Here is a 27412-nt window from a genome sequence, read left to right as displayed (position 1 = left end):
AAAGAAGTCCCATTCCTCTTTGATTATGTTCTTATTACCCCATATGGTCAAGTTAGTTCTTCCTCTGTAGTTGCTCATGTACACTGTCCTTTCTGGTCTCACTGCCACCACTCTACTATTGGCAAATACATCCCTGACTATTGCAAGGCCTAACTATTCTGACTCTATTCAGCCTGCCCTATCACATTAATCATCCTTGATTTAACAGTATCTCCTTTTCAGAAATTGTCAATGAAAAACACAGCCCATTAGACAAAGTTAAAATTCCTTAGCTTGGCAGACAGGGCTCTCTCTGATCTAGACACACTAGTTCTGAAGTCTGACTGCCCACAAATCCAGCAAAAATCTCCACCCTCAATGTTACCCTTGTACTTTGCTATCTTAGTCATGTTGCTTCCTCTTCCAGAATGCTACCCATGTTATCCACCTACAATTTCCATCCTCAGAAACTACAGTTAATTGCACTTTAGGTCAACAATCATTTAGTCAGAAATTTTTATGAATATCTATTAAATATGGGTTTATTAAAATACAACATAGTACACATAATTTGATTCTTTGCTGAATTAGGAATAATCACATTATCAACAAATCTTACCTTGAAAGATGAATTAAAGTCATCTGCATTGTGAGTTATTATTTCTCTTGAACAAAGTCCTTGAGTATGAATTTTGCATGGGATTACAAAGTCCCCAGGAAGAGAAGCAGTAGGGATTCTTTCCAATAATTCAGGTACCTCTCGACCAGGATCAAAACGATCTACTGTCAATGTCATACTTTCTTCATCTGTAGAACAAAACAGCAGTTATTATGTGTGCATGCATGCTCAGTCACTAAGTCGCGTCTGACTCTTTGTGACCCCATGAACTGTAGCCTGCTAGAGTTCATGGGATTTCCCAGGCAAGAATACTGGCGTGGGTTGCCATTTCCTCCTCCAGGGCATTTTCCTGACCCAAGGACTGAACCCACGTCTCCTGCATTGGCAGGTGGGTTCTTTACCACTGAGCCACTAGGGAAGCCCAGCAGTTATTATTTAGAACGCCAATTATGAAATGTGAAATCAACCAAGCAAGCCCAGATTATAGGAAAGCATTTTGTTCATACTAACAGTACATTAAACTCTCATTTTAAATTAAAAAAAAAAACTTTTTTTTAACTTTTTATTTTGTATTGTGGTATAGCCGATTAACAAGTAATATGATAGTTTCAGGTGAATAGCATAGGGACTCAGCCATACATATATATATATGTAAACTTGCATTTAAAAAAAATAACTTGCATATATATTCATCAACATGACCAGACTGCAACGTCTATGATAAGCAGTGTCAACTTTAACTCATCTTCCTAACATTGGTATACAGCAAAAAAAGAAAAAATGGTCAAAGTGTATTACAATAATTGGCTGAAGCAGTAAACACAGAGTCTATTATAGTCATAAAAATAATTTTTCAAAGTATGTTACCTTCATCTACTGTGAGAGAACCAAGTAAAAAGCATGGCAAGTTGTTTTTATTCTGTTTAGCATGACGACAAGCAAGTCGAATGGTCTTTTCAGTTACCACAAGCCTTGGATTTCTGAAAAATAACAAGCCTTTTATGAATGTGATGGATCTGATACCTAAAAAATCCTTCTGTAGTGAAATGTTGCCTAAGGTACTATATATATCTTTTAAAATGTACAGAAAGATCACTGCTGGGAAATCCTAGGGTCAAAGGCAAGGTGTAAGGAGGGCTGCCTGGAAAGCAAAACTGCAATAAGCAGACACTGAGGTTACAGTTATTCTTGAGGCATTTGCTTAATTTTATGAACCACAGCAGAGATCAAGAAACTATGAGGTCTCCTATTTTTGTAAATAAACTTTGATTGAAATAGTCACATCCATTTGTTTACATATTATCTATGAACTTCAGTTACCAGCATTGCTGAATACAAAATGTAAATACAATTCACATGCTTAAATATCAAAAGGACTCTAAAATATGAACAAGGAACAAGATGCTATTAAAAAAGACCAAATTTATTATTCTATAAACTTCTATATAAAAATTCTATACATTATTCTATAAAAAAAGTATATAAATGTATATACATATATAATGTATATACAAGTATATACATTAAAAACAAGATGCTATTAAAAAAGACCAAATTTATTATTCTATAAACTATATATGTGTATATATAAACTATATGTGTTATATATGTATATAACTATATGTTATATACATGTTATATACACGTTATATACATACACATATATATGTTATATACATGTTATATATGTATATAAACTATATATATGTATATATATTATATATTACCTTTGGCATGTATAGTATATACATTTAAAAACCTAAATGAACAGGTTAGACGGCAACTAATAAGTAGCACATCTAAAGAGTAAATTAGGAGAGCTGAAGAACAAAAGAAATACCCAAAATGTAGCACAGAAAGATAGCAATAGAAAACATAGGTTAAGAGACATGTAGAAAAGAATCAACAGGTCTAACAAATATTTAACGGAACTTCCACAAGATATTGTTTAAAAAATTATTTATAGTAATCATTGCCTTACATATTCAATGATATCACCCTTCTCTGCCAACTAGTTTAAAACTTAAAAACTTTTTGACATGTAATTTCCTTTAGTTCCTCTATTCAGTTGATCACCAAATGCTATAAAACATTTCTTCAAAACACCTTGTTTCATCCTTTCCTCTTGGTCTCAATGCTGCTACACTGCTCTAAACCCTTATAATACCTAACATTTATTGACTACCTCTTATGCCCAAGCATTGTGCCAACTGCTGCTTTAAAACCTGTCTCATTTAATACTTATAAGAGTACTGTGAAACAAGTGTCACAGTCCCATTTTATTTTAGTTTAGTTTTGGCTGCAATGGTTTTTGTTGTTTTTTGCACTGGCTTTCTCTAGTTGTGGTGAGCAGAGACCACTCTGCTTGGAGTACCTGGGCTTCTCGCTGCGGCAGCTTCTCTTTGTCGCAGAGCACAGGCTCCAGGCATGCAGGCTGCAGTTGCTGCAGCACACAGACTTGCGGGCCCTAGAGCCTGGGTTCAGTGGTTGCAGCGCACAGGCTTAGTTGTTCCATGGCATACCGAATCTTCCCGGATCAGGGATCGAACCCTGTCCCCTGCATTGGCAGGCAGATGCCTATCCACTGAGCTACCAGGGAAGCCCCCCATTTTATAAATAAGGAAACTGATCCTTGGCTACTTTACTGAGGTCACTTAATAAGAAAGGGTAAATCAGGATCTGACCCTCCAGAAGTCTGGCTCTAGTTTAACACCTTAAATCACTATGGTATAAATCTATCACTTAGATTACAGAAAAGCATCTCCCGCTTAGGGCTGACTCTAAGCTCTCCCCACTATGATCTATCCTTCTTAGAACTCTGCTTTTAACAAGTAACTCTCTTATATACAATATTTCAATGGATCTCTATTTTCTATTACTTGAAGCCTAAGCTTCTATGTCTTTCTTTCACAATCCTGGTCATAACTCTAATATTTTACATTCCTTTTAAATGGTCTATCCACTCAAAATCAGTTCAATTTTCTCAATGTTATTCAAATACCATGCTGAAGTATGATGAAAAACTCAGTTTTTATTATATTTTGCTTCTTGAAGTCCTATAATACTTAGTACCTTAGATTTACAGAATATTTTAACTGTGAAATTAGGACTACTTCTCAAAATCATAAGGAACAGGTTTAAGAAGAAGTAGAAAGAATATTTTGCCTCAGGGGAGCCTAGATGGAAACGTTAAAAAAATAATTATTCATAGTAACCACTGCCTTACATATTCTTTAGATTCCTGTTTATACTGGTTTAATTTGAAAATAGAAGCATCTTATACCTGTAGTAACGGAGATGTAAGTAGATGAAATCTCCAATTGGCACTGGGTTCCAAAGTGCACATTTTGATGGAGGAAAATAGAAAGGCACCATCCTGCTTGAAGAAAACCTTAAAAAAAACCAAAGCACAATGAGAAACAGACAAATCTTACAAGAAACAGTTTAAATAACAGGGCTTTTCTGATTACTTTTTTAACTTTAGAAGATTTGAAAAACATTTTTAAAAAGTAAAAGAAAAATCTCTTCTAACTCTACTATCAAGTGAATAAACACTCAAAAGTTATGTCCTTTTTTTCCTATTCACATATACATTTATATACACATGAGCCTTTTAAAAAAGAACTGAGTATAAATTCTATAAAATCTTCTTTAAGTAACAGAAAATGAATATAAACCGTGAATTTAAATTTTAAATTAATATCTGTCTTTCTGAACTAATTTCAGGGTAACACTTAAAAAATTATGAAAAACACAAAACCTTTTCAGGGCTTTCAAACTTGGTATTTTAGGCCCTGTCACATGAGGTCTTTTCTTTTTGCAGCATCACATGGCATGCGTGATCTTAGTTCCCTGACCAGTGATTGAACCTGTGCCTCCTACAGTGGAGTCTCAACCACTGGACTTCCAGGGAAGTCCCACACATATGTTTAATTACCGAAGCATCAGAAAAACATCAATAATTCCTCAACAAAGATCATGCAAGCAACATAAAGCAATGTTAAATCATATGGAGTACCATCACAGAGTTTTTATTTTGTATAAGTGAGTAATTTGAGAAAACTACAATAAGAAAAATAATGCAAAGAAAGCACTAGGAGAAAATATCAGCTAAAGTCACATGTAATTAAAGCAAGAAAGCTCTGACAGTGAGCTACGTACAAAAGTGCATTTGCATGGTGGTAGACTATTAAATAGTTGAATTGAAAAACTATTTATCATATCACACACTAAGAATATCTTGTTCTAGATCTTACTTTCAGGTATCACCTGATAAAACTCACCAACTAAAATACTGGCCCCAGTCATCTACTATGATGATCCATAGATCATCACAGATCCACAGATCATCTGCTATGTACCAGGCATCCTACTAGGCACTTTACATGTACAATATTTCTCACTAAAACTTTCTCAGACACTTTATTGTCCACTTTAGAGATAACAAACTCCAACTTCTACAACTTGATACAACAACTAAGTAGCAGAGCTGGAATGTGTATCTAAGTGTGGCTGATTTCAAAGCTTGTACTACTAGAAACTGAATGATGTAATGCTTTAGACCATGGTTCAGTCTAGCTCTACCACGATCTTAGCTGCTGCTAAGTCACTTTAGTCGTGTCCAACTCTGTGCGACCCCATAGACGGCAGCCCACCAGGCTCCCCCGTCCCTGGGATTCTCCAGGCAAAAACACTGGAGTGGGTTGCCATTTCCTTCTGCAATGCATGAAAGTGAAAAGTCAAAGAGAAGTCGCTCAGTCGTGTCTGACTCTTAGTGATCTCATGGACTGCAGCCTATCAGGCTCCTCCGTCTATGGGATTTTCCAGGCAAGAGTACTGGAGTGGGATGCCATCGATCTTAGCTATGTGCTTGCAAATCTTTATAAGGATTTTTAATCTCTCTTTATTTGAAATAAAGACACAATCTGAAATTAAGAAATTTGTTTAGGGACTTCCCTGCTGGTCCAGTGGTTAAGACTCTCAGCTCCCAATGCAGGAGGCCCAGGTTCAATCCCTGGTCAGGGAACTAGATCCCATATGCTGCAACTAAGACCTGGTGCAGCCAAATAAATGAATAAATATTTAAAAAAAAAAAAAAAAAAAGAAATTTGTTCAAAGTCACAAAGGTAGTTAAGTGACAAACTGTCAATTTATCTATGTCTCTACATCTAATATATTTATTATTTACCAGTTGGAGAGAGGAAGAATGATTTAAGGGTTAAAAGCAAAGCCTGGCTATCAGCTGCTTAGGTCTTTGATTTTCGAACCTGGCTTCAAAATTTGCTGGCTCTGTGACCATGATCCAATCAATGTCTCTGTGCCTGAGTTTCTTCAACTGTTAAACAAAATAATATCAGTATCTCCTGGGAGAGTTATAGTGAATACTTATTAAATGAGTCAATATATATAAAATGCTCAGAAAAAATCCTGGCTTACAGTAAGTGCTCAAGGTTAGCTATTTCTTTTTGTTGTAAGTAGTCCATTTCTTTTCACTGTAAGCAGTAGTGCAGGTTTAAAATCCAACCTGCACTACTTCAGGTTTACTTCTTTATAGTGCACAGTAGAAATCATTTCAGCTGTAAATACTGGCTATACCAGTTACCAACTGTATAACTTTGGGTTGGTTAAGATCTCTATGCTAGTTTCTTCATTGAAAAAAAAAAAAAAGAGGGGGATAATAATAGTACCCATTCCTCATGGGTTTGTTGTGAGGATTAAATAAAAATAATGTATGCAAAGTGCCTATTAGCACAGAACCTGGTTGTTATTAATTTTTTCCTTAATCTAAAGTATACAGGGAGACAGACTTGAGAGGCAAGAAAGATAAAAACACCTTGAAATTGGGTGCAAAGTTCTGCATGTATGTATAAAAGTACTTTTCCTTAGGGAATGAAATTCATGGCTATTAGACATTCAAAGGGGTTTGTAAACAAAAATAATTCAAAACTGCTGCCCTAAAAGCCCACAGATTACTGAAAACCAGAGTTCAATAAATGAATTATTTTCCCTAGAATGTAAGGAATGGATTTGACCCAATAATAAAATTAAAGAGAAGAACAAAGGCTGATAAAGTTTCAAAGAGTAAGAGGTAGCAACAGGAGAGAACAGAAGGGCCAAAATTAAGCAAAAGAATATGATAGCCTCTTTGGGTCATGTTTCCCATTGTCTTCATCAAGAACATCTGGCACAAAGAAAAATAACACAGAGAATAAAGGTAACTCATGGATGCAATTCTAGTTTAGAAGAAAAGAAATTTACATGTCAGCAATAATTGTTCTTCTCAAGGGGGAAAAAAGAACAATAAATGATCCAAAGAGCCAAATAACTCAAGCCATTTTGTCTGCTCCTCAAAGTAGTGACAGACTGAGAAAATTAGGAGACAGGTGGCAAGCTCCTCCTCCTCACACCACACTGAGTGGGAAAAGGCTTAGGTACATTCAGTGTGAAATTTTTCCGATCAAATAATTAGAGTTTATAAGAGGGAAGGAACTCAACCGTTTTCCCATTTGTCTAGGATGTAAATAAATATGTATGTGATCTTTAGCCTCAAAAGTTCAGGTATTATTTTTCATCAATACAAAGACCCTCTGTGAAACTAAAATAAGGAAAGGAGGAAATGAGACTAAGATTTACTGAATGTCTACAATGTCCCAGACCCTTTAGTTTAGTAGTCTTATTTAACCCTTCACAATAACCTTCTGATAGAGATTACTGTCCCCAATTTACAGATGAGGAAATTGAAGCTTAGAGAAGTTAAATAACTTAATCATGGTCACCCACCTAATAAATGGTAAAGCTGGGATATGGACCCAGATTTTCCTGATTCTAAAGATTATTTTTTTCTCCTCTCTTCCAACCCAAATTATGTGAGTAACTATGAAAAGCACATTCTGTAAAAATATTTCTATACCTGGTATTTATCTGGGGCCCTGCAAGAGGATATGTAGACTCCATGATAGTTGGTGAATGATTTATTCAATTTCACATGCTCAGGAACCTAAAGAAATAAAGAGAATATTACTAATGAGTGACAAAAAATAAAAAGAAACATGATTTAACCACATATTAGCAAAATAACAGACAAAATTAGGTTACTTATATGAAGTGTCTTCATCCATAGATGAATAAGATAAAGTGCTTATGAATTCGGATCACTACTTTGTAGTATTTGGCCTATAAATTAATGTTAATATTTATTCTAGGCAGCAAATCCCACCAACTATCTATTTATTAAGATTCTGCACCAAGATCCTTGTATTAATTTAGTGAGCTGGGTAGGGCAGGTAGTATTTAATACATGAGACTTTAACCAAAAGCTTCATAATAGTCAGAAAACCACAAAACAGCAAATAGGAACAATTTGGGCTAGATATTTATTTGGTCTATAATAAAGTCAACAAATTTTCAAGTTTGTGGAGATAGGAGACAAATACTGCATACCCACAAACTAACCTGTATTAGTGCCAAGTCAGTGGTCTTTTCTTGGCTCCTCATACATTCTCTGGGCAATCTCATCCACTCCCATTGCTTCCGAAGCAAACATACCAAACTCTGTCTGCCTCTCTTCCAAGTTTCACATCTGTATTTCTAATTGCCTACTGGATTCTTATTGCTGTTTAGTCACTAAGTCAAGTCTGACTCTGCAACCCTGTAGACTCTAGCCCACAAGCCTCCTCTGTCCATGAGATTTCCCAGGCAAGAACACTGGAGTGGGTCCCCATTTCCTTCTCCAGGGGATCTTCCCCACTCAGGAATCAGACCCTAGGTCTCCTGCATTGCAGGCAGATTCTTTACCACTGAGCCGCTGGGAAGTCCTACCCATTGGATATCGACATCTAAATATTATAAAAGCAAAACACAGACCCCAAAGTCCTTTCTTCACAGCTCATTATTTGCTATGTTTTTTTATCAAATCTTAGAGTTAGAATCTTTAGGCCCTGTGTATTCTACTTCAATCCTAACAAGAATTGTTTAAAAGCAAGGTAAGGAAGGAGAGAGTTATTCATTCTGGTGCAGAAGTCATTCAGAAAATTTTTTAAGTTAAAGTCAGAATCTGGAAATATTTACAAAAACCAAATCCTATTTAAAGTGCCCTTGTAAGGTTGATAAAATGTCCCTCTTAGAGGTATCTGGACTTCATGCAGCTTCTATGGAATGCATGTTTTAAACTTTAAAGTCCTTCTATGCTACTTGGTTGTCATGGACAACAATATTCAGATTGATAGTTGTAACTTTCAGAAGTAATAAAGTGCCGTTTTTCTTTATTAAACAAGAGTCTTAAAACTCCTTATCTGTCTCTTCTTCCTTTATGCATTAAGATAAATAAAAAATGTTGACCTATTATTTCTCATTTCAAAAAAAAACCCATAGGAGACAGTTAATTGATAGTAACACACAAGCAATTAAAGCTAATGTAGTGAAAGTAATATCATGTAACACTTATACCTAGCAAAACATATTCTCCCTGGATAATGGCATAGTTGTGTATCAAATGGAAACCATCAAGTCATCCTTATCTCTCCTTTCCCCCTCTTCCCCAATATAAACTGTCCATCTCCACTGCCTCAGTTCCTGACTTTATTAGCTCTCACCAGATTTACTGAAAAGTCTCCACAGTGCTACCAGAAGGGCTGCCTTTGTGCTCAGTCAAAAAGGGTTGAAAAGCATTAGTTGCTTAGTCGTGTCCAACTCTTTGTGACCCTAAGGACTGTAGCCAGCCAGGCTCCTCTGTCTATGGAATTCTCCGGGCAAGAAAACTGGAGTGGGTAGCCATTCCCGACCCAGGGATGGAACCTGGATCTCCTGCACTGCTGGCAGATTCTTTACCATTTGAGCCACCGGGGAATTATTGCTATATAAATCTGACCAAGTTATTCTCTGGCTTAAAGAGTTGATGGCTCTTCTTTCAATTCAGTTCAGTTCAATCATTCAGTCTGTCCAACTCTGTGCAACCCCATGAACTGCAGCACGCCAGGCCTCCCTGTCCATCACCAACTCCCGGAGTTCACCCAAACCCATGTCCATTGAGTCAGTGATGCCATCCAACCATCTCATCCCCTGTCTTCCCCTTCTCCTCCTGCCCTCAATCTTTCTCAGCATCAGGGTTTTTTCAAATGAGTCAGCTCTTCACATCAGGTGGCCAAAATATTGGAGTTTCAGCTTCAACATCAGTCCTTCCAATGAATATTCAGGACTGATTTCCTTTAGGATGGACTGGCTGGATCTCCTTACAGTCCAAGGGACTCTCAAAGAGTTTTCTCCAACACCACAATTCAAAAGCATCAATTCTTCAGCATTCAGCTTTCTTTACGTCTTCTTTCAATGTCCATCCAATTACTCAGTCGTGTCCGACTCTGTGACCCCCATGGACTAGCCCGCCAGGCTCTTTTGTCCATGGAATTCTTCAGGCAAGAACACTGGAGTGGGTTGCCATTCCCTTCTCCAGGGGATCCTCCTTGACCCTGAGGTTGAACCAGGTCTCCTGATTTGCAGGCAGACTTTTTACAGTCTGAGCCACCAGGGAAGCTCCGGCTCTTCTGCAGAATAAAGGACTTTCAGAACCTGGCCCCATCCTATTATCCCACACATCCCTTCACTCCTACATCACATTCAGTGGATACTGGCAGTATCCACGCACACCTACTGTCCCTTTTATTGGGAAAGCCCTGGTAAACTCTCATCATCCTTCACAATCCAATCCGAATATCAACTCCTCTGTGAAACCGTCTCCTAGATACCATGGTGGTGTTACTACCGACTGTGTTCACACCCACAGCATTTTCACGCTTTGTTATTTATAAATCACTTCCAGCCGACCACGAACTTTAAACGTTAACCGATCCCTTACTATGTAGCTGGAGAAGGAAATGGCAACCCACTCCAGCAATCTTGCTTGGAGAATTCCACGGACAGAGGAGCCTGGCAGGCTACAGTCAATGGGGTTGCAAAGAGTCAGGCAAGATTGAGCAACTATCACTCATTACTATGTAGCTGTCCGAGCATACTGGGCTTCCGTCCAGACATTTTTACAGTAAAAAATTAATATGATAGCATGTTATCGATTGAAAACTTTGTTCACATACCTAAGTACAAATGATTCCCAAGGAATTCATCGTCCCGATTCCCTTTGCGTCATTAGTCCAGGCTCCTAGTCCGCTGAACCCAAAACAGGCAGCAGAGGGTTGCCCACCCTCGTCCCCCAGGCTCGCAGAGGCCCCCGGGGGAACTGAAGCACAAAAATACTCACCGCAATCTCCGCCGAGTTGAGGTTTGTTTGCTGGGCCGGAACAGAGTCCAAGGAGAACCTCTGCCAACTCGCCCCGCCTCTGGGACGTTGAGGGTCGCGGGAACCGGGGCGGCAAATACAAGCTCGCGAAACCGAAGCCCGCGCCACGCCTGCTGACTGGTCGGAAGCCCAACCCATCAGGGAGAAGGGGCGGTGCCGGACTTGACACTCCCGGTCTCCGCGACGCTATGGTGCAACAGCCAATCAGCGCCCTGCACCGGTCCGACGCCGACCAATCCTAAACCTCCGTGGAGAAAGAAGGGCGCCACCCGCGCTCCTGGATCAGATTCCGGAGGATTTAAACACTTCAATTTCGTCAACGGTTAAGTTCCGGGGTGGGGCGGGACTTGCGCACGCGCAATGAAAAAGCCCCGCCGGGCGGATGAGATGGCAGAGGAAGCCGGAAGTACTGGCTTCTCTGGTTCACTCTCGGCGGCTAGAAGCGAACCAAACGCCTTGATTAAATGCACAAAAAGAGGGGAAGTTCCGACTTCTTCCAATTTCTTTCCTAAGAATCATACTCGCCTCTCAACATAAAAGATTTTAATTCCTTCCTGTTTGAACCGAAAAGAACGTGGCCATTTGTAAGCTATTTATACTTACCTTCACAATGAATGGGCTTCTCTGATGGCTCGGTTGGTAAGGAATGTGTCAGCAATGCAGGAGTCCCTGGGTTGGGAAGATCCCCTGAAGAAGGAAATGGCCACTTACTCCAGTAGTCTTGCCTGGGAAATCCCATGGACAGAGGAGCCTGGCAGTCCACAGTCCATAGGGTTGCAAGAGTTGGACACAAGTGACTAAACCACCACCCTCCATAATGAATATTGGTATTAGGTATGGTATTGGTATTGTATATATGACATATGATATTAGTATTAGTGTGATGATTTATAGTTATCTTCACAAGTGTTGATAATCGCGCCTTCACCGCCATTATCTTAATCGATTGTCTGAATAGCAGAAGTAGGTATTATTGTCCCTATTTAACAAGGGAGGACATGTAGAAGATCACACAGGTAGATAGTGCAGAGTCCAGATTTGAAATGTCACTTACATTTCTCTAGACTTTTGTTAGTTTCCTGAGCAATGTGGGAGTGTCTTAATGTCTGAACTGCACTTGTAGGCTGTTTTGTATGACTGTGCATCCACCCTTTTGAGAGAGTGAAAACACTATCTTGAAAAATGTATCAAACAAGCCAAGAAATATGTGCTCCAGTGTCAATCTCTGCTTTCCTGGAAAAATTCCTAGAATCTAGGGAACACATTTTAAGAGAAATGCTGGTGAGTTCCTCAGATCTGGTGTATGAGCAGGAAGAGCCTCAGACAGTGATGCATGTCTGACAAAGCCTTGGATGACCCAGTGGAGAACTCTACAGCAAAGATTGCCCATGAGAGGAATCCCACATTAGGCAGAAATGACCAGAACCCTTGCTGTGCCCAGTCATTGCCTGGAACTTACCATAAAGAGCAAGCACCATCGTTAAGGCAGATCTGGAAGACCACAACAAGAGGCTGCCAGCCAAGTGTATTGTTTGCTGCTAATTGTCACGTTCTTTCTAGAGATAGATCCAAGTGACACACTTTGATGGCTGCCATGGTTTACATTAAGTGCAAAGGCCCTGGGGTGAGCATTTTCTGACATCTTCAAGGAAGGGTAGGAGACCAGTCTGTGCTGAGCAAAATGGGTTAGAAGACTGTCAACAGTTGAAGGACAGGAGGTGTTGGTAGATCATGGGGCATTTCAAGGACTTAGCTACAGTCTTGAGTTCTACAGGAAGCCAAAGGAAGATTTGAAATAGGGGACTGTCAAGATCTGATTTTAGGTTTTAAAAGCATCACTATGGAAGGGGACGAAAGAGGATGAAATGGCTGGATGGCATCACTGACTCGATGGATGTGAGTCTGGGTGAACTCCGGGAGTTGGTGATGGACAGGGAGGCCTGGCGCGCTGGGATTCATGGGGTCGCAAAGAGTCGGACACGACTGAGCGACTGAACTGAACTGAACTGATGGTTGCCACATAGAGAATAAACTGTAGGGGGCAAAGGCAGAAGCAAGGAGACTAGTTAGCTGCTGCAATGACATAAAGGAGAGATTGACAGCTTGAACTGGAATGGTGGCAATGGAGGTGGTGAGAGGTTACTGGATTCTGCATATATTTTGAAGGCAGATTCAAAATTTGATTAGAGATTGAACTTAGGATGTAAAAAATAACTTTGTGTGGGCTCCTTATGATTTATGGTTTTTTTTTTAAGAACTACTTTAAAATATCTGAAAGAGAAACGTAAGATGATATGAATTAAACAAAAAGGAAGGGGCAAGCATAACACACAACTCCCTATTCCTTAGGTGTAGGCTGGACATAGTGACATCTTTCCAAAGTGGACAGTATGTTAAGGAGTGGAGGAAAGAGTAACTTAACAGTGGAGAAACCTGACCATTAGTATTTAAGCCATGTGATCAAGGTCAATATTAATAGTCATGCTGATATTGTATATACTTGATATGGTATGATGAAAATGGCACTTTACCTGTGTGGTCTTCCTTCCAATAACCTATAAATCCAAACTTATCTTGAGAAAAACATCATACAAATTTCAACAGTGAGGAACCCTAATAAATGTCTGACCTGTACTTCTCAAAACTCAAGGTTATCAAAACAAGGAAAGTCTGAGAAACTAACTAAGAGGAGCCTAAAGAGATAACTAAATGTAATGCGGTATCAAGACTGGAATCATGAAAGAGAAAAAGCAGACCAGGTTGAAAACTAAGAAAATGTAAATAAATTCTGGACCTTAAGTAATAATAGTGACCAATACTGGATAGGTAACTATAACACATGTACCATATTAAATATGACCTGTTAATAACAGGGGACTCTCAGGGTGGGTAATGAGAATCTGTACTATATTCTCAAGTTTCCTGTTAATCTAAAACTGTTCTTAGAAATAAAGTCTGTTTAAAAAGAAGAAAGGGGCCGCCACACTCGCCCTTTGTGATGGCTTACATTCTGTGGAGTGTGTTTCTCTCTAAACAAATCCACTTCTTACCTATCAAAAAAAAAAAAAAAAACTAAGAAAGGAATGGGCAAGAGGAGAATTGAAGTATATGCTAATTTTTTGAACAACAGCAATAAATAAATGCCTTCTTATATGCTTAATAATAACTCAGTTCAGTTCAGTCACTCAGTCGTGTCCAACTCTTTGCGACCCCATGAATTGCAGCACGCCAGGCCTCCCTGTCTATCACCAACTCCTGGAGTTCACCCAGACTCACATCCATCGAGTCAGTGATGCCATCCAGACATCTCATCCTCTGTTGTCCTCTTCTCCTCCTGCCCCTAATCCCTTCCAGCATCAGAGTCTTTTCCAATGAGTCAACTCTTCGCATGAGGTGGTCAAAGTACTGGAGTTTCAGCTTTAGCATCATTCCTTCCAAAGAAATCCCAGGGCTGATCTCCTTCAGAATGGACTGATTGGATCTCCTTGCAGTCCAAGGGACTCTCAAGAGTCTTCTCCAACACCACAGTTCAAAAGCATCAATTCTTCAGTGCTCAGCCTTCTTCACAGTCCAACTCACATCCATACGTGACCACTGGAAAAACCATAGCCTTGACTAGACGGACTTTTGTTGGCAAAGTAATGTCTCTGCTTTTCAATATGCTATCTAGGTTGGTCATAACTTTCCTTCCAAGGACTAAGCGTCTTTTAATTTCATGGCTGCAGTCACCATCTGCAGTGATTTTGGAGCCCAAAAAAACAAAGTCTGACACTGTTTCCACTGTTTCCCTATCTATTTCCCATGAAGTGATGGGACCAGATGCCATGATCTTTGTTTTCTGAATGTTGAGTTTTAAGCCAACTTTTTCACTCTCCTCTTTCACTTTCATCAAGAGGCTTTTTAGTTCCTCTTCACTTTCTGCCTCTTCATCTGCGTATCTGAGGTTATTGATATTTCTCCTGGCAATCTTGATTCCAGCTTGTGCTTCTTCCAGCCCAGCATTTCTCATGATATAATAACTCAGACTTCAATTAAACATTTTATTACCACTGGACTTCTAAGCAGGATATACATTCAATGCTATGGATTAAAAAAAATGCTATGGCTAGAGTGCTGCTGCTGCTGCTGCTGCTGCTGCTGCTAAGTTGCTTCAGTCGTGTCCGACTCTGTGTGACCCCATAGACGGCAGCCCACCAGGCTCCCCTGTCCCTGGGATTCTCCAGGCAAGAACACTGGAGTGGGTTGCCATTTCCTTCTCCAATGCATGAAAGTGAAAAGTGAAAGTGAAGTCGCTCAGTCATGTCCAACTCTTCGAGACCCCATGGACTGCAGCCTACCAGGCTCCTCTGTCCATGGGAGTTTCCAGGCAAGAGTACTGAAGTGGAGTGCCATTGCCTTCTCTGATGGATAGAGTAGATATTCTTAAAACTGAATTACAAGTAATTACTGACTTCATTTTTGAATTGGAATGATTCAGCTTCCTATTTAGGACAAGCTGGAGGAATCCAAAGGGCTTATTCCTTAGGTATTAAAAATTTTTTAGAATATGATACAATGTAACAAGCATTGACCCTGGGCATCTGGCCCCAGTTCTGTCATTTAAACTCTTTAAGATTGATTTTCCTTTTTTGCATATTGTACATCATCATAAAAAAGAGTTAAATCATAATAGTGTGAAAATTAATTAAAAGACTACCTATATATATTAAGTGTACCAGCTGTACTAACAACTGACAGTGTTAATAAATAAGCAACACATTGCTGTACATACATAAAGATGAAAGGAGTAATTTGTTAAATTAGAGAATAAGCTTAGTGAACTCAAATCTACAGATGCTCTACCAAGGATCTACTACAAATTAAGCTTTGTGCTAAATGGCATGGGGGATTGGAAGGATGTGTTCTTAAGCAAAGAACAAGGAAAGCCCAATTTTATAGGGGCGTGTAATAAGAGGTAATTATCCAAAGCAAATATGAATTATTGTTAGATTGCAGCCTATTAGATAGACTGAATACATACCGTGGTATTCTTTGATCCTTGTTTATATAGGCTGCTGCTGCTGTTTAGTGGCTAAGTCACGTCCAAGTCTTTGCAACTCCATGGACTGTAGCCTGCCAGGCTCCTCTGTCCAAGGGATTCCCCAGGCAAGAATGCTGGAGTAGGCTGCCATTTCCTTCTCCCAGGGATCTTCCTGACCGAGGGATCAAACAAGTATCTCCTACTTGGCAGGCAGATTCTTTACCACTGATCCACCTGTTTTATGTCATTTCAGGACACCATGGAATTGCTACGGTTACTGGCCCCTACACAGAAAAGCTATCAGTCTTATTTTTCAAATTTTAAGAGCTTTAATTTGCTTCACAGAGAATCATTTCCAGTATGTCATGCTTTTTTAAAAATGTGTTTTTTAAAGTTGTTGCACAAACAACACTATAAATTTAAAAAAAAATGTAAAGGGAAAAATTAATCCAAAGTTCTACATTCTAACATAACAATTGTTTTCATTTTTCCTATTCCCTTACAGTCCCTGAACATATGACATGGTCTTTAAGATTAGACCTGGTAAATGTTCAGTGTTATAAACCCTGATGTGCCTGCTAACAGGCTCGTCATGGGAATTAAAGAGCTATTGTTATCACCAGGAACAGGGAAGCTGGAATCAGTTACCAGTTCTGCCCTTATTTACAAAACACCCAACTTTCCCTGTCTCTATTTACACTTCTAAGCTAAGCTGGACTGGTGCTTTTAGAAAATGACTACAGCTTTGCTTTTAAGGAACATCATATTTTTAAGGAGGATTGTTAATCTGTCAATTTATGTAGAATTTCTTTGAGACTCAAACCTCTTGGGAGAGGTAATAATAACAATGTGTCAAGTCATGTTGACTCATTTTACTTATTTTTTGAAAGCTTGAAGTGTTTTGGAATAAAGACAAGAAAGATCAAATAACATATTGGCAAATTCTCTGTAAATAATGGCTCAGCTGATTTTTTTTTTAACCATCATCCTGATTTTGCAGGCAAAGAAACTGTGGGTATAAGCAAACTACCTAGGCTTGCAAAGTTGTAATAGGCAAAAAACGCTGGAAGACCTGCTGAAGACCATCATTTCCCTTCACTGGTTAGCCTGCCATTCTGCAGTATGCAGACTGAGCTCAGCTGACAGCATCACTCCCAGGAGGGTAGGTGAATTGTCTGTTGCCACATTTGGCACATCAGCTTTTAAAAAATCATGTTTCTTTTAACCAGTGCTCTCAGAATCTTTGATAAAAGGTACTTTGATAAAACATTACAGCAATAAGTGCAAATCTGAATAACACCGAGTCTTCCTTTTAGAACCTCCATTAAGCATCAGGTTATGTAATGGGCTAAGCATCCCTCCAGGAAATAGATCACAATGTAATAGATGGCTATGAAGGCCTCAGGGCAAAGCATATGGCCTGCCACCTACCCACCTGTGCCACCCACACACCTGCCCTGTCTTTGCTCCATCACCCAAACTGATCCTAGAAACCAGTTCCTAGCTATACTCAAGAAAGGAATTACAGGGCAGCAGTTGTCAAAGACCATTGTAGATAGAACTTGAGTGGCAGGAGCCAAGTTACATACTCTAAATCTTCCAAGAACCTTGGAGTTTCCTTAAGAGAGTAAATCACGTTGTAACAGTAACACATTTGTTATGTTGTATAGAATCATCAGACATAGTCTCTGCCTTCAAGGAGCTCTAAACCAAGTGTGTGGATACACAGTACACCACAGTGCTACAACAGAAGTAAACATGGGATGGAGTAAGTGTGGGCCGGGTGGTGGTAGTGGGTGTAGAAACACAAAAGAGGGGCACCTAACCCAGTCTTGGGAATTTAGACAGCGCTTCCCAAAGGAGGTAAAATCTGAGCTGAATCCTGAAAAATGAATAGCACGTCAAACAGATGTTGTCAAAAATGGAAAAATCAAAGTATGGAACAGATATTTAAAGTGCAAGTATGATAAATAGGACATAAGTGGTGAAAAGGCCCTACTTCTTAAGACCCTTGAGAGTTCCCTATGAACACAGCTATACTCTGGTAATAGTATGCACATACTGAATATATGTTCCAAAGACTTAATGTACTTGATAAATAAACACATATGGGTAGGAGTGAGTTTTGAGGATAGCTCTTATTTTTACATCTTTCGAGATCAGTCTTCACATCTGTTACAGAACTGACTTTGAATGGATTTTGTGCCTATGGAACTTTTTACCTCCTAAAGGTTCAGTACTGTATAGGATGAATGCATATTTTGAAGCTGTACATTCTAAGTTTGAATTTGACTTTGCTAGCTAACTGCCTCTGTGTCTTTAAATAAAGTACTTCCACTTCCTGGCTCTTTTTCCATCTGCAAAATGACAGCACTAACTTCATTATGTGTATTTTATAAGGCAAGGCCAATATTCAGCCAACACACAACTGGTAATATTGTGTTGGTGGTTAAAAGTGAATTATTTCCATGTGAGTTGGATATAGCTACTTCCCTGAGAACTTGGGACACCTAGGACTTCCTCATGATCCCACAACTAGAGGACTGATGCCGGCATAGCAAATCCTGGCACAGAAATCGCAACAAATATTCTGATTGTATTAATTATTGAAAAGTTTGAATGTCATCCCAAAACTAAGTAATAGAGTGAAATGCTTGGCACATAGTGGATATTCAATAGATATTAATCGAATGTATTTAATCTATGGATTCAATCTATGGATTTAGGTAGAGAATAGCTCCTATTAGGTGATAGCCATTTATTCAATATATACTCATTGGCACATTCCTATTGGGGGTCTGATTGTTTGCATCGAGGGGGAACTCACTGAATCTCTGCCACCTCCACAGATTAAGAGCACTGATATAAGGCTAAAGCAAAATGAATTCTTTGGGGACAAATTCAGGACTAAGGTGCCAAGAATTAGACCTTTCACTGTGGACAAGCAGACAGGTTAAATGTTCGAGCATCAGAGTAGCACAGTGTCTTTTATGAATGCTTGCCTCCTTGGCTTGGCTCCATGGGACCACCTGGTGTAATAAACAGGTGTTTTGGAAAACCTCTTCCATGTGTCTCCTCTCTACCCACAGCACTACTCACACTGAACACTCTGGTCACCAAAAGTGTGTGATATTTGGGCTGGGGGCAGGGTTCCCATACCAAACATTCCTTGTAATCCATTAAGGTTTGTTATATAGCAAAAGATAACCAGAGTAGGCCCAAAGAGACAACAAATAATACGTTGTTTTCTGCTTAGCCCTGATCTTTCTGGAAAACCCTTGGTAGAGATGGGTATCTAGGTTTCATTTTTTTAATATCTTTCTTCTTTAGTTAATTTTCCTTAGTTGCCTAACATGGTTGGCAGGAGATGGGCACAGTGCAAGATACTAAGTACTGAGCCCTTGTAGTCAAATTCTCCAGGGAGTCAAAGAAAAGTTACTACAAATTGCTATAAGTATACAATGAAGTTTTGCACCCAGACTCCTTCCTATGTGGAATCCTTAGTTCTGGTGGTCTCTATCATGGGAGCTAGAATGATTATCTTTTTGTCTCTTTCCTAATTTATGTAAAAAGGGCACAAGGCCTTCATCAAAAACCAAAGAATAGCCTCCTAGACCCTTTTCCACAGATCCCATCCCTGTAACATCTTTCAGCTCTGGCAATTATACCAGATGAGATAGAGAAAAGTCATGCCCAAAAGAAAAGAGGCACATTTGCTTCAATATGGCCTTTTTTTGTACTCCTACCACCTCATAATAATATGACCAGTCATTCTCATTTCCAGCTGACATATATCCTACATCCTCCTCCCTGGCAGGTGGAAGATTGGGAGACTTCCTCTGAGCTTGAATTGGACTTTTACCACCAGGCATTCTGCCAGGCCAGAGGGCAGCAACTATAGCCTGTGGGCACCTGTTTTGGTATAGACTTACACCCTAGCAGTGGTTTTTACATTTTTAAGTGGATTTAAAAAATGAGAGAATAACATTTTGAGGCAGGTGCAAATTCAAATTTCAGTATCCATAAAAAAAGTTTTTTGGAACATTATCACGTTCATTTGTTTATGTATGATCTGAGGCTGCTTTTTACTATAATGGCAAAGTTGTGTAGCTGAATGGAGATGCTAAGCCACCCAAGACCTAAAATATTTATTGTCTGGCTTTTTACAGAAAAAGTTCGCAGATCCCTATGCTAAGTACCAGGACGTACCTTCAAGAGGCACAGTAGCAGCAATTGGATAACTGTCCTTCTTCTCATCAAAAAACTAAACACAGTAGGATGGTGTGAGGTCATCTATACCAATGCTTTCATTTCACCCTTCTCTCCATTTCCTAGTTGGAAGATGAAAAACTGAAGTTCCAAGATTAGCAGGAGTTTCCTAAGGTTACAGTGATTTATTGGTAGCAAAGAGACTAAAACTTAGGTCTCCCTATTCTAAGTCAGATGTCCTTGCCTATTAATCCTCCTTGAGTCCTAATATTTACTGTACTAAGTGGGAAAAGATCTTGGACCAGGAATGTACTTTGTTACCTGGCACCATATGGTAACATGAAGACTTTGGACTTAACAACTCTACCATTCCTTTCAGCCTTGATGTTCTCTGCTTTTAAAGGAGATAATGCTGACTCTATAGCAACAACAATGAAAACATCCAGCTGAATTCCAGCTCCTGCTGCTTACTGGCCAGCTGTCTTCAGACAACTTTTGGCTTTGGTTTCATTTGCAAAATGAGTATAATAGTAACATCTATGTCATTAAATCAATACAATAGTAACTATGATAGGGCTCAATAAACAAGGGAAAAACAAGGGACTGAAGGGAGAAGGGATTAGAGAGGCAAAGAAAGAGGGTGGAGAGAAGAAATGGAAAAGAGAAGTAGATAGGGAGAAGGAAGGGAAGTCAGAAATGGGAAAAGAAGGGGAGGAGGATTGGAAATAAGTAAAAAAAAAAAAGTGGACAAGATGGGGGAAAAGATGAAAAGAGGCCGAAAATAGTGTGTGAGGGAAGAGGAAAAGGGTTGTACAGGGAGAAAGAGAGTGGTGGTAGCCAGATAAGGCTGTGCCACCATCCTCCCCTCCTGTCTGTATCCCTTCCTGGCACTCTGCCCTCAAGAACTTAATTTCACTCTTGTAGTCCCTCTCTTCAAGCCAGTACTATCTCACTTAAACTTCTACCTGGATGATAAATTGAACACCCTGGCCTCTCAATTCTAATAACAGGGTGTGTATCTGCTTCAGTCTTCCACTCCCATGGGCTCATCCCAGATATCATCAGCAGCAGAAACTCACAACCTTTGATACTTCAGTTCCAAACATTCCACTCAGATCACCAGCTCATGTGCTCAAGTACTCCACTGCCACCATTCTTTGACATCAGTACTTCTAATATCTTCCCTGGTTCCTGTCCACTTCTCCATTGTTAGCCCTCACATGCCACCATTTGCTTTTCTGCCTGATTTTGATTCTGCATGTGCTGTGCTGGCTCAGTCGCTCAGTCGTATCCAACTCTTTACAACCCCATGGACTGTAGCCTGCCAGGCTCCTGGGTCCATGGGGATTCTCCAGGTAAGAATTACTGGAGTGGGTAGCCTATCACTTCTCCAGGGGAATTTCGAGACCCAGGAATTGATTAGGGGTCTCCTGCATTGTAGGTGGATTCTTCACCATCTGAGCTACCAGGAAGGTCCTTGATTCTGCATAAACCATCATAAACATTCTTTTGCAAACATTCCCTTAGTCTTCTCTCTTTCTGTTTTACTTGCCTAGCAAAACCCCAATCCTGGATTAGCCCAACTGTTTGCCTGCCCTTCTCTCTGCCTGTGCCTGAATAGTCTAATGTCTTTAATGATTTTAAATCCATGATCTCAAAAACCAAATGAGCTTTTAATACTTCCCAGAAGTCCTACTGATTAGTTTTCTTTAGAAAAACACACTTTATACTATCAAAGATGTCTATTTCATACCTTTTCTCTCCTCAGATATCCTAGTCCCTTCCCCTTCCCCTCAGGTAATATTGCCCTTTCATTACAAGAAAAAGAAAGTTATCAGACAGGAACCCTTCCTACCTTCAAATCTTCCTGAACTCTACTCTTCTTGTTATTCCTGTTACAAATGAACATCTTCCTATCTAGGACTTTCAAGTCATCTAAGGTCCTCCAGGTGTCTTAGATGTGTCCAAGTCCTTTGGACTTGCTCATCTGATTTTTCTCCTCAAGGGGTTACCTCTCTTTCTTTCAAATCATTCCTAACCCCTTAAGCATGAGCTTGAGTATAGCATTAACCAGCAGAACTTTTTGTGATGACAGGGTTGGTATGTATGCTGTTCAATACAATTTCCACTAAACAAACACATGTGATTACTGAGCTGTTAAAATGTTGTTATTACAACTGAAGAACTGAATTTTTAATTATTTTTAATGTAATTAATTTAAATACCCATATGTGGGTAAGGGCTACCATATTAGACAGCATGGCTGCTATAACCCATCCTAAATAAACTTTGTCTTGACCCTTATTTTCTCTATTATTTTCATTTACTCATCTCCTATCCACTCCATTTTCAATCAGGCTTCAAATTAGATATAATGTATGACTTGCTTCGGGCAGAACTCTTTGTAAGTCCCCCTGTTGCCAAATGCTGTTTTATCTGTACTCATTTGTGTTTAACACAGTGTTGACTACTACACCACCACAATCCCACCCCATACACTCTCTTTGCTGGAACAACCTATTCTGGTTTTCTTCTTACCTTTCTGGCTCTGCCTTCTTGGGTTCCTCCTCCTCTCTCCAACATTTAAAGGTCTATTCACTAAGACTCATTCACTGAACTCTTTTTCTTCTCGAAAATGTTTCCTAATGCAAGGGGCAGGGAAATGGAGTTATAGTTAGAAGGACTTCCCACTGCAATTAGCATATAATTCAAACTCCTTTCCTTAACCAAAGGGCCTGACTGACCGGTCATCAGCCAAACTCTACCACCTTTCATTCCCTCCCTCGTTTCACAGAGCACTGATCGTATGGGCCTTTCAAGTGCTCTCAGTTTCAAGTCTTAGGGGTTTTGCAAAAACTAGCCTTTTTTCTCTTTGTGGGACCCTCTGTCTCAGTGTTTGCCTAGCTTTGCTCTTTCCTATCCTTACGTCTTGGCTTATATATCATCTCTTCAGAAGTCTGACTACCATAGCCAAATTACATTCATCTCTTGTTATTCCTCCGTTTGGTTCCTTCAAAGCCAATATTGCTATTTGCATTTATTTATTCGTGTTGATTTGTTCAGGTCGGCTGCCTACCCTCTGGAATTTAAACTTGAGAGCAGATACAATGGATCGTGCTCTCCCGTAGGCCATGTGCCAGGCGCCAGCACAGGCCCTACACTAGCTGGCTCAACACCCGCGGACAGAACGAATGAATGAGCCCTCAGAGGGGCGGGGAGGACTCGGGCGCGGCCAACGAAAGAGCAGCGGAAGCCCCGCCCCTTCCGTCTGCAGGGCGGACGCCTCGGCAGCTAAGGCGGCGGGGCCGCGGCAGGAGCCGGCTCGGCCCGCCCCCTTCTCCGCGCCCCGCCCCGCGCCAACGCCGGCCCGGCTGCTGTCAGCTCTCTCAGCGTCCAACACAGCCGCGGTGCATGCTTAACCGCTGCGGCCGCCGGCTGCTGCACGTCCTAGGCCTTAGCTTTCCGCTGCTGACCGGCCGGCCACTTTTCCTCTTCCCGCATCGCTTCATGAAGCCGCAGGTCGTGTTCGTTCTTGGCGGTCCCGGCGCCGGCAAGGGGACCCAGTGCGCCCGCATCGTTGAGGTGAGGCCCGGGCAGCCAGCAGGCTCCCTGGGCTTGACCGGACACCGGGCTGGCCCGTCCCGCCGCGCGTGGCTGGCCGCGCCACCCCCCACCCCACCCCCGAACCGCAGACTACGAGTCCCGGCGGCCGATGCACCGCGGACTTGGCGGTGGTCGAGGGTCCGCTGGCGCGCTGCATGTCGGGACTGGTAGTCCACGTCCGCCCGCCCCGGGGGCGCCCAGAAAGGAAGGGGATCGCTTGGGGTTGCTTTGTTCCTGCACCCCTCTTCCCTTACATTTTGGGGGCCAAGTTCGTCTCGAGAGTGGGCTGGGAGAGGGATCCCAGGAGGGTCCGCTTCCATGGACCCCGAGCGCGTAGAAGGTCGGAGTACCACTGGTTGTGGGGCGGGTGGAGGCGGCAGCTGTGTCGATTTGGGTTAGAGGTCGGGGTGTGCCCACAGCTGCCTCAGGAGAGACCGGTTTTTTCAGCCCTCCCCTTCCCACAGGCCCTCTGAACTCTAAACAGGTAACTATACTGGTCTTTACTCTAGAAAGGAGCCCGGGCGACAGGGCTTTAGGTGTTCTGGGATCTGCTGATTGCTTTTTCTAAACCCGTCATGGCTAGTACCCAGCCCTAAAGCCCAACCCGCTTTCGTGAGGTTGGAAAAGCGTGGAGTATGAGATGAAACTTCAACCTCTGGCCCAGCTGCCAACTCACGCCTAGTCTGTGGCCAGGTCACTTCCTCTCTCCGAGTCTCCGTTGTCCCCACTAGAATAGTAGAGGCTGTGCACGCAGATTTAAACTCAATGTGAAATGCCTCCCAACTCTAAAATGGTGTTATTCTCCCCCTCCCCCCCAAAGTGTGATAAGGTTACCGGTTCAATTCCGTTAACAATTTTCGAATAGATATGTGGTTAGCTGCAGTGTGGGTGAAAGACTTACTGGAGAATCCGGGGAATGTTTGGGAGAGGAGGAAGACAAGAGATATCTAGAAACAGAAGAGGGGACCAGTCGTGCTGTAAAACACCAGAGAATTCTTGTGAAACTCAGACCAAAAGATTTTGACCCAGAACTTCTAAAATTATTCCCTCCTCTGTTCCAGGAAATGGCTTTTATTCAATTCGGTTCAGTTGCTCAGTCGTATCCATGGACTGCAGCACGCGGGGCTTCCCTGTCCATCACCAACTGCCCGAGCTTGCTCAAACTCATGGCTTTTATTAGCTTTGGGATTTTACTCCTCTCTCAGGTTCATACAACCCACTCCTGTACTATATTTTATTCTCTAAAGAGCATCCAGAAATAGTCAGATGGTAACATAAATATCTTCATTGTGTGTTTTATAGCTGTATTGATAATTGTTGATCAGTTGTAGAAATATAAGTGGAACTAAATCAACCAAGAAATAGATAAAAAAAAGTTTCTCCTTATTTTTGTTGGTTCTTTTCACTTTTTAAAAGACATGACAATTTATTTCAAGTTTTTGTTGTATGTATGAAATAACTCACATGTAAATGGCATGATAGGGGAAGGAGAAAAGACTTTATTTTTGTTTGTTTTTGTTTTAATTTTTCCTGGAGTATAGTTGATTTACAGTGTTGTGACAGTTTCAGGTATAGAGCAATGTGAGTCAGTTTTACATGAAGGACTGATCCTGAAGCTGAAACTCCAATATTTGGCCACCTGATGTGAAGAACTGACTCACTGGAAAAGACCCTGATGCTGGGAAAGATTGAAGGCAGGAGAAGGGGACGACAGAGGATGAGATGGTTGGATGGCATCACCGACACGATGGTCATGAGTTTGAGGAGGCTTCGGGAGTTGGTGATGGACACGGAGGCCTGGTATGCTGCAGTCCATGGAGTCACAAAGAGTCAGACACGACTGAGCAACTGAACTGATACATATATCCACCTATTTAAAGATTCTTTTCCCATACAGATCATCACAGAGTATTGAGTAGAGTTTCCTATAGTATACAGTATGTCCCTTTCGGTTATCTGTTCTATATACGTTAGTGTCTAGCTTAGTTGCTCAGTCCTGTCTGACTCTTTGGGACCCCATGGACCATAGCCCACCAGGCTCCTCTGTCCATGGGGATTCTCCAGGCAAGAATACTGGAGTGGGTTGCCATGCTCTCCTCCAGGGGATCTTCCCAACCCAGGTCTCCCACATTGCAGGCTGATTCTTTACTGTCTGAGCCACCAGGGAAGCCCAAGAATACTGGAGTGGGTAGCCTATCCCTCCCTTCTCTAGGGTATCTTCCTGATCCAGGAATCGAACCAGGGTCTTCTGCATTGTAAGTGGATTCTTTACCAGCTGAGCTACCAGGGAAGCATTCTATACACAGTAGTGTGTGTATGTCAATCCTAATATCTCAATTTATCCCTCCCTCATTTCCTTCCCCATTGGTAAGTTTGTTTTCTATATCTGTGACTCTCTGTTTTGTACCAAATTTTTTGGATTCCACATGTAAGTGATATTATATGATTCTCATTTTTCTCTGACTTCCTTCACTCAGTGTGACAGTTTTTAGGTCCATTCATGTTGTGGCAAATGACACTGTTTCCTTCTTTATTATGGTGGATTAATACTGCATTGTATATATGTATCACATCTTTTTCATCCATTCCTCTGTGAATGGTTAGTTTATTTCCATATCCTGGTGATTGTAAATAGTGCTGCAGTAAACGTTGAGGTGCATGTGTTTCTGAATGATGGTTCTCTCCAGATATGCCCAGGAGTGGGATTGCTGGATCATATGGTAGCTTTATTTTTAGTTTTTTAAGGAGCTTCCGTGCTGTTCTCCATAGTGGCTGTGCCAGATTACATTTCACCAACAATGAAGGAGGATTCCCTTTTCTCCACACCGTCTCCAGCATTTATTGTTTGTAGATTTATTGATGGCCATTCTGACTGGTGTGAGGCGACACCTCATAGTAGCTTTGATTTCCATTTCTCTAACAGTTTGTGATGATGTAGTGATGCCTTTCAGCCATCTGATGTTTTCTTTGGAGAAATGTCTGTTTAGATCTTCTACCCATTTTTTGATTGGAATTTTTGTTGTTTTTTTTTTTTATATTGAGCTGCATGAGCTATTTGTATATTTAGGAGATTAATCCCTTGTTACTTTGTTTGCAAATATTTTCTTGAATTCTGATGAGCCATTTACTAGAATTAAAACAAATGTAGGTTCAGACTATAACCCTAACTATTCCATTTGCTATCGCTTTAGTCCCAGAGAAATTGTTACTTTTAGCTTGGTTCCTCTGTAAAAGGGAGAAATAATACCTATCTGGTATGGCATTTGTGAATATAAAATGAGATAAAATATCTGGTATAAGTAGATACAAATAATTTTTTACCTCTATTTTAGAGTTCCTGTTCTGAATTTATGAGATTGGTTATTTTTACTTCAAAGTACACTGTAGTATTACTTTTAAAAATTGGTTTATGATTGATGTATTTGAAAGCATTTAAATATTTTGTTTCTGACTCATGATGTGACTTTTAAGTGTCCACACCCAAGCTAATGATACCCATATTACTCCACTGGATTAAACATTATCTCTACATTCTGTAACTAGTATTTATTCTTTACTCTGTTTGATAATGGCTGGCAAGATTTTAAACCTTAATTAGAAGAATTAGAAGATTTCCGTGATGAAATATGTTCTATACTATATTATCCTATTCTTTAAAATTTCAACAATTATATGAACTTAAACTCTTTTAAACTGT

General features: G+C 40.5%; 2 protein-coding genes across 4 annotated transcripts in view; one reads left to right on the top strand and one right to left on the bottom strand.

Moving 5' to 3' along the window:
- STIL (STIL centriolar assembly protein) overlaps positions 1-11028 on the bottom strand; it is a 54017-nt gene extending 42989 nt beyond the window's left edge. The window contains exons 1-5 of one of the 2 annotated variants that reach the window (XM_070786584.1): positions 10845-11028; positions 7509-7595; positions 3882-3989; positions 1466-1578; positions 599-786 (exon numbers count right to left, since the gene is read on the bottom strand). In XM_070786584.1, coding sequence (XP_070642685.1) covers positions 599-786; positions 1466-1578; positions 3882-3989; positions 7509-7552 — 453 coding nt within the window. In that variant the 5' untranslated portion in view covers positions 7553-7595; positions 10845-11028. The remainder of the gene's footprint in view (positions 1-598; positions 787-1465; positions 1579-3881; positions 3990-7508; positions 7596-10844) is intronic. The other variant, XM_070786585.1, reaches the window with a different exon arrangement.
- A 12408-nt stretch (positions 11029-23436) lies between these two features.
- Positions 23437-27412, top strand: part of CMPK1 (cytidine/uridine monophosphate kinase 1) — a 36291-nt gene continuing 32315 nt past the window's right edge. The window contains exon 1 of one of the 2 annotated variants that reach the window (XM_019957516.2): positions 23437-23694. In XM_019957516.2, the coding sequence (XP_019813075.1) occupies positions 23524-23694 (171 nt within the window). In that variant the 5' untranslated portion in view covers positions 23437-23523. Of the gene's footprint in view, positions 23695-25308; positions 25516-27412 lie in introns of those variants that run through there. The other variant, XM_070786583.1, reaches the window with a different exon arrangement.

The sequence above is a fragment of the Bos indicus genome, chromosome 3 (genome assembly GCF_029378745.1).
Source record: "Bos indicus isolate NIAB-ARS_2022 breed Sahiwal x Tharparkar chromosome 3, NIAB-ARS_B.indTharparkar_mat_pri_1.0, whole genome shotgun sequence".
NCBI lineage: Eukaryota > Metazoa > Chordata > Mammalia > Artiodactyla > Bovidae > Bos > Bos indicus.
Note: the sequence above shows the minus strand (reverse complement) of the source record. Positions and strands in the feature narration are given on the sequence as shown.